This window comes from Fukomys damarensis, unplaced genomic scaffold (assembly GCF_012274545.1).
Source record: "Fukomys damarensis isolate Sample0158 unplaced genomic scaffold, DMR_v1.0_HiC HiC_scaffold_25, whole genome shotgun sequence".
In the NCBI taxonomy this organism is placed as follows: Eukaryota; Metazoa; Chordata; class Mammalia; order Rodentia; family Bathyergidae; genus Fukomys; species Fukomys damarensis.
Window position 1 is genome coordinate 33,790,643 of NW_022900937.1, and position 11,723 is coordinate 33,802,365.

Genomic DNA, 11,723 nt, shown 5'->3' on the forward strand with positions numbered 1-11,723 from the left:
GGATAAACCTTGAGGTTATGATGCTAATAAAATATGCCAGGTTACAGAAAGACAAATATTGTACATTTCCACTTAACGTAAGTTTCCTAGTGAAATTTAAAGAAGTAAAAGGTAGAATAATGGCTGCCTGGAGATGGATATAAGGGAAGTTAGGAGTATAAAAATTTAGTTTTGCAAAATACAAAGCTTTAAGATTGGTTACAAAGGAATGAGGATGTAGTAGCACTACTACATTTAGAAATGGCTAAGATGAAAGCTGGGCGTGGTGGCACACACCTGTGATGCCAGCACTCAGGAGGCTGAGGCAGGAGCATTGCCAAGAGTTTGAGGCCTGCCTGGGGTACATAGGGAGTTCAAGACTGGCCTGAACTACATAGTGAGACCCTGTCTCAAAAAAACAAAAGCCAATAAACAGAAATGGGTAGGACATTCAATTTTGGGGGCATTTTGCCACAATTTAATATAAAAGAGTGGAGAATGAAAGTTTCTAAATTTTGAACCATTTGCATATTACACTTCATCTTAACCAAAAGGCCGAGAAGCGATATCATTTGCATATTTAAACCATAAAAAAAATTTTTGAGATGAGGTCTTGCTATGTAGTCCAGGCTGGCCTTGAACTTGCACCAATCCTCTTGCCTTAGCTTCCCAAGTTCTAGGGGCATGCTCAAAAGCAAGATCGAGTAGCTTAATACCTGGCACAGACTGCTGACTAGGGATTTGTGATTGTCTTTGTTTCAGGGACATGGAGGACAGTAATTGCGGTGAACGGGGCCTGGCGGAGGCGTCTCCCTTGGCCCCTGTGGGAGCTGAGGGCGTGGTTGTGGTTCCTCGGGAGGAACAGGGCCAGCTTCCCTACCACGAGGAAACCATTGATCTCGGAGGAGATGAGTTTGGGTCAGAGGAGAATGAGCCCATATCAGAAGACTGGAACCACTTTGCAGATAAGCTGAGTGAGCACCTGATGGAGAGTGTGCTGATCTCAGACTCACCCAACGACAGCGAAGACGACGGCGGCGGCGGCGGCGGCGGCGGCGGCGATGGCGATGCTGTGCAGTCCCTGGAAGGCACCACTGATCACGGACTGGACGGCGTCACAGATAAGGAGGAGATGGACACTCTGAGTCCGGACAGTGACACTGACGGGGACGACCCCCGGCGAGACCCGTCCGACATGACACCCGACAGCAGAACATCTGTGAAAGAAGGCGCCACCCAGGAGGAAGCCAAGGGGCAGCCTGCGTTGGAGGACGAGGAAGGCAGCCTGCACGGCTGGGCGCCCGGGGAGGAGAAGGCGGGCCCAGAAGCGCAAGTGTCCACAGTGTCTTCCGGTCAGGGTCAGTCTCCCAAAGACCAGCCTGTGCCAGTGTGCACCATCTTCAGCCAGGTGAGCCCAGCTGGCTCCCAGCCACACCTGTTCCTGCAGGACGGCTTCGAGTCTCAGATGGTGAAATCGCCAAGCTTCAGCAGTGCCAGCGAGGCATCAGCCAAGACCCCTCCTCAGGTGGTCCAGCCCAGCCCCAGCCTGAGTAAATTTTTTGGAGATACTATCAGCACGAATTCCTTGGCCTCCGACTTCTTTGATTCCTTCACCACTTCTACCTTCATTTCCGTCAGTAACCCCAACGCAGGCGCCTCGGCTCCGCAGGAGTTGTCCCCTCTCTGCACGCCGGTGGGAGACAGGTGTCCGGAGTCTCCCACCTCATCTTACTCTGCAGGGCTGGACAGATCAGAGTTGGGGGTTTCTATGGCTTCCCTGGAAATCCCTGAGTCCCCGAAACCATTCTCACAGATCCAGGCCGTGTTTGCAGGGAGGGACGACCCTTTTGCCACAGCCTTGAGCTTGAGTGAAATGCACCGCAGGAGTGATGCCTGGCTTCCCAGCCCGGGGACCAGAAGCGTCCTGACCTCAGTAGCAGCACAGCAGTATAGCGCTGTGTTCATAGACAACCTCACCATGCCGGGCCTCAAGTTCGACAACATCCAGGTAGGGTGGGGTGCTGCTCTGTTCACATCTTGACCTTTTCAATTATTTCTATGAAATACATGTATGTAACACCTTTCAGAGGGTGGAGAACTCTTTATCCTGGGATTCCTGAGATTCTGACTGAGATTTCTGTTTTGGTTTGGGGCTTTGTTTTGTCTTGTTTTTTTTTTTGAGCCACGGTCTTAGGAGGTAATTCAAACTTGCCTTGAACTAGCAGTGATCCTCCTGCTTCAGCCTCTCAAATGCTGAGATTATGGGTTTTGTGCCACCATGCCCAGTGAGTCTGTATTTTATTCTAAATTATTAGGAGCTCTGTTGATTTCCCTAGTACTATAATACACTTCAGAGTCATAGAAATACTAGCAAGTAGATCATTCTGTCCTAATTCTCTGAAGTACCTCTACACTTTGTGAGATCAATTTACTTTTGACATTTGAACTCTATTACATGATACATCCTTTTATTTTTTTAATATCGAAAATGTGTTTATATTTACATAAATCATACACGATATAGAGGATTTTTACTAGGTTTGTATTAGTTTTTCCATTACTGTAAAAAAACACTTGAGGCTGTTTACTTAATAAAGAAACTCGCATTGATCCTCCTGCCTCAGCCTCCCAGAGTGCTGGATTACAGGCATGCCTCACCATGCCCAGCTGTCATCCACTTCTTAAAATAGTGTTGAGGGGCTGGGGATTTAGCTCAGTGGTTCCACTGCTTGCCTTGCAGCCACAAGGTCCCAAGTTCGATCCCTGGGACCCCCCCCAAAAAAAATAGTGTTGGGGCTGGGCATGGTGGTGCACACCTGTGATTCTGGCACTCCTGAGTACTCAGGAGGAATCCCAGCACTTAGGAGGATGAGGCAGGAGGATCACTTATAGTTCCAGGCCAGCCTGAACTACATAGCAAGATACACACACCCCTCAAAAAACAAAAACAAATAAATACAATGCAGTGGTGAGACGGACACAAGATAACATCCTTTTTCCAAACAGGAGAAGTAGGGAAGCAAAAAAAGGAACAGCCTTCCCAAAACAAGACAGGTAGGGCCAATGTTAAACCCTAAAGACCCAGTCTGGCCTCCTGCACACTGTGGCTGAGATGGCCCCAGGTTTTAGGGAGGCCCGGCCTGGCAGTGCCTGCAGGTTTGCTGCATGCAGGTCACGCGGCTGCTCTCCATGGTTCAACACCGATACCCGCAGCCTTGCACGTTGTGGTATCTCTTCCTTCCCAGGGCCCTGGCTGCAGCACACTCCACAACTCCTCTAGACACCCTTGCAGTGCACAGATTCTCCTACTGACTGCAGCAGATACCACCAAGACCCATCGCGGTGTTGTTCCCGGCATGTGTACCTTGGTTGGGAGCAGGGAACCTACTTTGGGGTGGCCCTGGGCCCTTACAGGAAGCCGGGCCTCCCAGGTTCCTGAAATAAATAGGGTCTTGCTGTGTAGCCCAAGCTGGCCACAGACTCATGGTGATCCTCCTGCCTCAGCCTCCTAAGTGCTGGGATACCTGGCATGCACCACCACACCTGGCTTTGTGTGGGTATTGGAAATGATGCCAGGGCTTGGGAGCAGGGAGGAGATGAGTAGGTGGAACGCAGGGTCGTTAGGTCAGTGAGACTCTCATGTGCGGTGCTGTGATGATGGACACACGTCAGTATTCCTTCTTCCAAACACGCTCAATCCCAGTACCCAGAGTGAACACTAACGTCAGCTGTGGACTTCGGGTGAGGGTGATGGTGAGGTGTCAAATAGTTCATCCTCAGTAGTAGATGTTGTGGGGATGTTGGTAACAGGAAAGACTGTGGGGCCTGGGGGTTTAGGGAAAGCCTTTGCACCTTCTGCTCAGTTTTGCCACAAACCTAAAACTGCTATAAAATAAAACTTTTAAAAAACACATTTTTAAAAGATGTTAAAACACAATACGTAGCGAAGCTCTTGCTCTCTTGTTAAATCTGGAAGTCAGATTGTCAGCAGGTGGCATGCATAGTCAGATAAAATATTTGCGAATGTGTGTATGAGAGTAATTCACTTACATGCCGGTGTTGGTTTGTTGCCGAACTGGATGGCAGGCATGATTACAGACTCCTGGGGCGGCGAGGGTGAGCCCGGCACCTCCGTTCCTGGCTTCCCATCCTGTGTGTGTCTCTCTTCCCAAATCCCAAAGGAGACCCACGGCCCGCTCAGTAGAATTTCTTCCCATTTCCTGTCGGGTGGATGAGGTCCTCGGCCCTGTGCGCAGAAGGGACTTTGGTCATGGAGGCCCATGCGTGCCGAATGGACTAGGAAAGGGACAGTGACACCCGTGGAAGTGAGGTTAATTACTTCCAAATAATAGCTGTATGCGCTCACAGGCGTTCAGATTTTAAATATTTTATGTGATCATCTCTCCAAAACATTCATGTGCTGAACGTGTCTTTAGTGTGGCTTGAGACTAACAGGCATTGCTACAGACATCTCTCTCTGCCCTCCTAAGCCTGCCTTGCAAGTGTAAGGACCTGAGTTCAATCCCTGGTACAAAAAAAAAAATCTCATTTGCGAGTTGAAAAGCATCTGGGATTAACCCAGATGCAATGGCAGCTAGCGGCTCCTGTGGACAATAAGAGCCCTGTACTCTGAGATCCCTAATCCCTGGCATAAAGCTTCAGTTACTCCCCTCCTGGCCTCGGGGGCTCCAGGGGCTCTGGGGCCTGTGTCCAGCAGCCAGGTCTGTGGTGCATTTTCAGAGCCTGTGCAGAGAGGGCCAGGAGACCCTGCCCCGAGTGCTAGGTAGGCTCTCCATACCTCTGGGAATTCGCAATGCTTATTTTGGAAACCTCAGAGCTCCACCTCTGAGCACATGTGGCTTTGGGACATCTGTAACACTGGGGAAAGCTTCCTGTCCTTGCCCCAGCAGCCACAGGGATGCGCAGTACACAATCCCTTGAGCCCGTGTGCCTTGACCACTTCTGCTCGGTGGCACAGCAGGAGTTTTCAGATGTGTGCTCACGTCTTTCCCAGTGCGACACTGGTCGTCGTACAAACATTCCTACCCCAGGGACATCCCATGGTGCCTAAAATGTTGACTAAGAGAATTTTAAGGGCGAAGACTTCTGCAGTGTGGTCTCACCGATCAGGAATGGCACTGGGATGGAAGAATCCAAGCGGTCCTCCCTCCTGGGCATCGGGATGTATTTGCTCTTTGCCTCACTCACTCCAGGAATGCCCTTGGTCTCATTCACATTGAGTTTGTGCAAATCTCTTTGGAGCCGTGTGTTTGATTTCTTTGTATTTTGCCCTTTAATTTTGTTGTTGTTGTCGTTTGTTTTTTGGTGGGGTTTTCTTGTTTTGTTTTGTTTTGTTTTGAGACAGGGTCTCACTATGTAGTTAAGATTGACCTGGAGCTCACTACGTAGCCCAGGCTGGTCTCAAACCCACAACATCCTCCTGCCTCAGCCTCCTGAGTGCTGGGATTACAGGCGTGTGCCACCACACCCAGTTTATTTTGCCCTTAAATGACTGCTCCTCAGTCACTTAGCTGGCTGCTTTTAGTGGCTCTGATACTGACGTGTTCCACTTAATTCTCTAAAAGCAGAAATTGCACAGTTGATGCTTGTCGGTGCTGTGGCTCGGTGCCGGAAAATGCAGAACTGGGCCTCTTTCTGCAGAAATCCGGAGCCGGTGGGTCCTGCTGCCTCTGGCTGTCGCTATCCTCTACTCCGGAAGGTGCTGACAGACGGTGCCTTGCTGCCTCTCTCACTCACACGCTCTAGCTGCTGCTTTCTTTGAAGTGTCACCGTTTGAAAGATAGCAAAGGATTCCAGTAACCTTGTCTGGAAGGAGCTCTGCTTCTGTGCTTTCTTTTCCAACAGAGCAGGAGGGTGATGGGAAGGTGCAGTCCATGCAGGATGCGGGTCCTCTGGGTCTGCATCCTCTGGAGCTGCGTTTGCTCTCCTGTGCTGGACATGGGCTCCCAGCTGACAAGGGATCCAGGCTTTGTCACCTCGCCCGGGTGTGGCCCAGTTTAGGTATCTGTTTTTAGTCACCTGCAGACTTTGGGCCCTTTGCTCTGTGTCCCTTTGTCAGCAGCTGCCCCAGGCCAGCAGGTGACCCCTGGATACCCAGAGTGTGTGGCGGGGAGTGCGGGGCACCTCGGGCTGTGCTGGCCTTGAGGCATTTCGGGGACTCAGAACTGCTGCTCCCACCGCCAGCGCCTCCACCAGGGCCACGGAAGGGAGAGCGGTGTCCAGAGCTCTGTCCTGTCGCTGCTGTTTGTCCTGGATTCCTGGGCTTGTTCTCATGGGGGCTGCAGCTGTGGCTTGGGACCCTGGTGACTGCCCTTGGTACTGACCATAGGGTGCTGGGTTCAGCTGCTAGCAGGGCTCCCCTCCCCTGACACCAAGACCTGTGCATCGTCACAGGGCATCCCCACATGGCATGTGACCCAATAACTCCCAGCTCGGAGCACTTGACCTTCCTCCTGCAGCTGCAGGGGCCGTGCTGGCTCACATGTACTCATTGCCTGGGCTACTGCGGGGGCCCAGCCCGTGCTTCTGTCCCCTTTGAGGTGGTCCCTGCCACCCCAGGTCTGGTGCATCTCTCCTGGGCCACAGAGCTCACACAAGTGTGCCTTTCCCACCCCCCCCCACCCTTTGATGGCTTCTCTCTGAAGTAGGTGGCAGGCATCAGGTGCCAGCGCGGGTGGGTAGGATACGAGGAGTCAGGCCAGCGGGTGGGGGTGGCCCAGTGCAGGGGAATGCAGGTGACCGTGCAGGCTGGAGCCTGGCTGTGACCCAGTGTGGTGGACAGTGATGGCTCCTTCGGCCTGGAGGCCCGTGCTGCGGGTACACATACGGCTCGGGCAGAGCTCTGTTCAGGCCACGCAGATGCTCTTTCCAGTGTCACCTCACGCTTGCCGGAAGCCTGGCTTCACCTCTTGCCGTGAGCCTGGTACAGATGGGGTGACTTACCATTCCCCCGCTCGCTAAAGAGTGCCTCTAAAAACACACTGTTCTTCAGGGTCTCCAAGAACACGATTCTCACTTGGTGCAGTGAGAGGAGCTCTTGGCGATGCCTCAGTAACACTTTGTTGCCCTCTTCCCAGGGAGATGCTGTGAAAGACCTGATGCTCCGCTTCCTGGGTGAGAAGGCGGCAGCCAAGAGGCAGGTCCTGACTGCAGGCTCGGTGGAGCAGTCCTTCATGGGGCTGAGGCAGCTCATCGTAAGTAACCACTCTCTGACTGCCCCCAGAGGCCAGTCACTCTGGAGAGATCGCCAGATGCACTTGCCCAGAAATAAGATGCTATTGGATTAGATTCCAGCCCTGTGCAGTAAGAAGCTTTATTTCAACACCTTGATGATTTTAAGTCTAATTAAAAAGCCACTTTTTAAAAACTGATCGAACGACTTGAAGCAGCTCATACTTGGACCAGGCGTGCTTCATCAAATGTAATAAAAAGAGAGTGACTTAATGCTCTTCGTAGAATATACTCCACTTTTTCCATTTGATAGAGAAGGTTCTTTAGCGAATGGGCTGATTCCTAAGCATTTCTCAACTGTGTCATGTGCTCTGTGGAGAGATTTGTGTAATCCACTAATCCCGGATCACCACGCTGCACATGGTCATTTGGTCCCGTGGGGTCATAGTCTCGAAGAGACCTTTAGTATCATTGAGTTGCATTTCCAGGCTATCAGGGAAAAAGTACCAGAAGTTTACCACCTGGGCTTCGTGTAGAAACGCCGAGGTGGCCTTCTGGTGTGCGGTGTCCTCGGGTGACGGCCACATTGCAGACGCATTTCCTCCCCATGGGTCAGCTCCTCCCCTTGGCCCAGCTGTGCCTGGTGCCGATGGAGAGGATTTAGCTCCCGGCACTGAGCACACTCAGTGGGACTTGAAAAAGTGTGGTGCTCTAGGAGCAAGGAGTCCAAGAGCCCCTGTCTTGTTTTTCTCAGTTGTAACTGATTCCTTTTGCTTTTCTCCTGGTTTCACCTATTTTGAGCAAGTTTCGATTCCTAAAGATGTAATAGCTGAGAAGCTTAGAGACACCCGGAGGATTCAGCTTTGTAGCCCACTTAGGTAAGGAGCGGAGGTTAGCCTGGGAACTAAAACCTGACAGAGGAAGTTTCTAGGATTATTTGAGAGAAGCTCTGGCTCATCTCCACTTTGCCTGAGTTTCGTATTCCAGCAGTGACAGCCAAATGACTAACTTGCATACACATCTTACGGTAAAACCCAGAGGAGGATAATCCTTATCCTCTCCATGTTATATCAGCTCTGCAGCTAGCTCAGGATTGGCGAGTTAGGTACCCAGGATGCACTCTTGGTGCTAGAAATCACAGGTCCTGAACCAGACCACAGGTGGGAGGGTTTCTCAGCCTTTACCAGTGACATCAGCACAGCAGCATAATTCCAGCCATGTGCAGTTCCCTGGCTTCAGCACCCCATGAGAAGCCCTCTTGTCTGCAGAGCCAGGCTACCTGCTGCAGCCCCTGGTCCTTGGCAGTGACCTTGACTTCCTTTCCCCTCCCAGCCCCCGAGAGGAGCTGCTTTTCCACTTCTGGCCAGCAGCTCCCTGTGGCCCAGGTCTCTAACCGTGGGCATTTGAGGGTCTGTTGCCCCAGGCACAGTGCCCACCCACCTGCTCACTACAGAGGGGTGCAGGGGCCTCAGACACCTTGTTCTTTCCCCTCTGCTCCCCTCTGCACACTGGGCCGTCATTCAGGTGTCCCCGTGCAGAGTCGCACAGAAGGATGTGCTACATGGGTCTCTGAACCACCGGGACCACGCAGGCTGCCCTTTCCCAGCATCTAGCATCACGTCGTGGAAACATGTGTCCACAGAAAGTCAAATAGTCGTATTCGTGGGCAGATGACAGACACTGTACACGTAACAATTAAGCTTAATTTTTAGTGAATGTCAATCAAATGATTCATACAGTTTCTTTTGCTAAAGTGATTTTGCGATTATTTCTGTGATTAAAAAGCTTTAGGAAAGAAAAAGATGGAGATATTTCATTTTTTAAAAGGGCAGGGGAGCCGGGGATTTTGCTCAGTTGTGCCACCACCTGCCTCGCAAGGGCAAGGACTCAAGTTCTATCCCTGGTACAAAAGCGGCGAGGGGGGGGTGCCAGGGGAACAGCCTGACATGTTGGCATACACCTGTAGTCCCAGTTGCTCAGGAGGCTGAGGCAGGAAGATTGTGAGTTCAAGGCCAGCTTGGGCAATATAGCAAGACCTCACCTCTCAAAAACGTGGGGGAAGGGGATTAGTGCAAGACAACTAAGTTAAAGGCCTGTATGCTTTATAATTTCATAATTGGTTAATGAAGTTATATGTCTTAAAAGGTGACCATTTGTGTGGCTGGTATGAGTGAGTAGACTATTCCTTGGGCAAGAGTTTGTTCTCCTTCCTTTATTTGGTCTGAGAAGTGCTGCACAGTAGTACTTCATCCTGAGTAAGAGGCTGAACTACACATGATTTCATCTTTTTTTTTTTAGTGAGATTAAAAATAATGCATAAAGGTTTTCTTTTTATCGTCTTTTTATATATTGAAAATACTTCCGAGCATTAGAAATTCTATTGAGTCCATGGGCCGGGGATTTAGGTCAGTGGTTCTACCTCCTGCCTTGCAAGCACAAGGACCTGAGTATGATCCCCGGTACCAAAAAATCAAAAACAGAGTCCTCATGAGGGAACTTATTTAAGATGAGATGGCTGGGCGTGGTCACCTGTCATCCCAGCACTGGGGAGGCAGACGCAGGAGGACTACCGCGAGTTCGAGGCCAGCTTGAACACAGGGAGACCCTGTCTCAAAAAAATTTTTTTAAAAAGAGAGAGAACTACATTTATAAAAAGATTAAATATTGCTTTGCCCAAGTATTTTAATTATGACCAAAAAATTCCCATTGTCTTCAGGGCCAGGGGCATTATAATTTATAGGGAAATGGATGTCAGACTGTGGAGAAGGACATTTTAATCACTTTAATAGTGTCGTGTTGAATTGGTGATTCTCTCTGAGTCTTAGATGGAGAGGAGTTAAGCACATACTGTTAACATGATTTTACTGGATAACTTTCTTATCTTCTGAGAGCTGTAAAATCCCTATGTTCGTGTTACTAAGAGAGTCTATGTCTTACTTCCTAAGATAGGCAAGAGTGGCCAGGTGTGGTGGCCCAGGCCCGTGATCCTAGCACCCCCAAGGCTGAGGCAGGAGGTTTGCTGTGAGTTGGAGGCCAGCATGGGCAACAGAGTAAGACTCTGTCTCAAAAACCAAGAACAGGGTGAAGGGAGGGCAGGGACAAGGGGAAAAAATGAGAATGATGAATGTAACTGTCCTGTATACCTAAAATGTACCAGTAAACTCAATGAGAGAAGAAAAACCGAGCAAAATTAAAAAAGGAAAAAGTAATAGTTATTTAAATTTAGACATTACTTAAATGTAGCTGTTTTCTTCATGTATGGCTTGATCAGAGTTCCACACGCAGTAATTGCGAGTTGCATGAGATTTCCTCCTGAAGCTCAAAGCTCCATGCAGCAGGCTTTGAACTCTTAATTTTAAGAGTGAATTCTCCACTGAACACTCCTGACACCTGACGTGGACAGTGGAGGGCAGCGGTGGGAAAGGGAACAAGAGGTGGAGGACAGCGAGGCGAAAATAGCAAAAAGCACACTGAGAAAACAAGCCGGCGTCTCTTCTCACAGCGGGCAGGGCAGATCCTGCAAGCAGCGCCCCCGGGAGGGACAGGCAGGCAGCACCCTCCTCCTGCGGTGCCAGGGCAGTGGCCCCGGAAGAGCTGCGGAGGGGAGGAGCGAGCCGCGGGCCCACGCACACACCTGCCCGGAAGCAGGGGAAAGGCAGGGGCGGGCAGGGCCTCTCGGTCACCACACCAACCCCATCAGGCCGGAGAAAGAACAGCAGAGACACGCACTCGTGTGTGGACCCACCCGGGAATTACAGGTTATTAGGAAAGGAGCTAATCAATAAACAGTAGTGCTGATTTAATTGGGTAATTAAATGGGAAAAGTAGACCTCTAAATCAGATTTTTTTTTCAATTTCATACAGTATAAATGACAGAGACTTTTCTTGTTTTGGTTGGTTTTTGAGACCATGTCTCGCCATGTAGTTCACGTTGGCGTTGAACTCACAGGGATGCTCCCTGCCTCAGTGCTGGAATTACAGGTCCGTGCCACCATCCCCAGCCCATTTAAAGAGGAGTTACAGATAGAATAAAATGTTTGAAATACCCGTAAGTGTCAAAAGATTTGTATCTAGGATATAAAGGACTTCCTCAAATTAATAAGGAAATGAAATTGCCCCATAGAAAACAAAGGATAGGAAAAAGCAGTTTCCAGAGCCAGACAGCCTGGTGAGCGTGGAAAAGCTGCTCACCCTCTCCCTCAGGGTGTGCAGATGAAAAAGTGCTCGTGTCATATGTTGGCGGTGCCAGTTGGCACACAGCTGCTTTGTGTAATGATTGAACAATAGCTAATAAAATAAGTACTTTGTACAACCTTTGATCCCACAATCCCACTTGCAGTGTATTCTCTTAAGGAACCCTTTGTACATAGGCGTAAAAAGGCATGTTCAAGAATGTTTGGCCGGGGGTGGTAGCATAAGCCTTAATCCCAGCACTGGGGAGACTGAGGCAGGGGGATTGCCACGAGTTTGAGGCCAGCCTGAACAGACTGACAGAGTGAGTTCAAGGTTAGCCTGAGTCCCTGTCTAAAAAAAAAAAATATATATATATATAA

At 50.0% G+C, this 11,723-nt stretch overlaps 1 protein-coding gene across 3 annotated transcripts in view; it reads left to right on the forward strand.

The window, feature by feature from the left end:
* Positions 1 to 11,723, forward strand: part of Trappc12 (trafficking protein particle complex 12) — a 35,313-nt gene that overhangs the window by 2,048 nt on the left and 21,542 nt on the right. For all 3 annotated transcript variants that reach the window (XM_010629101.2, XM_010629099.3, XM_010629100.3), the window contains exons 2-3: positions 742 to 1,987; positions 7,077 to 7,193. In XM_010629101.2, coding sequence (XP_010627403.1) covers positions 746 to 1,987; positions 7,077 to 7,193 — 1,359 coding nt within the window. In that variant the 5' untranslated portion in view covers positions 742 to 745. The remainder of the gene's footprint in view (positions 1 to 741; positions 1,988 to 7,076; positions 7,194 to 11,723) is intronic.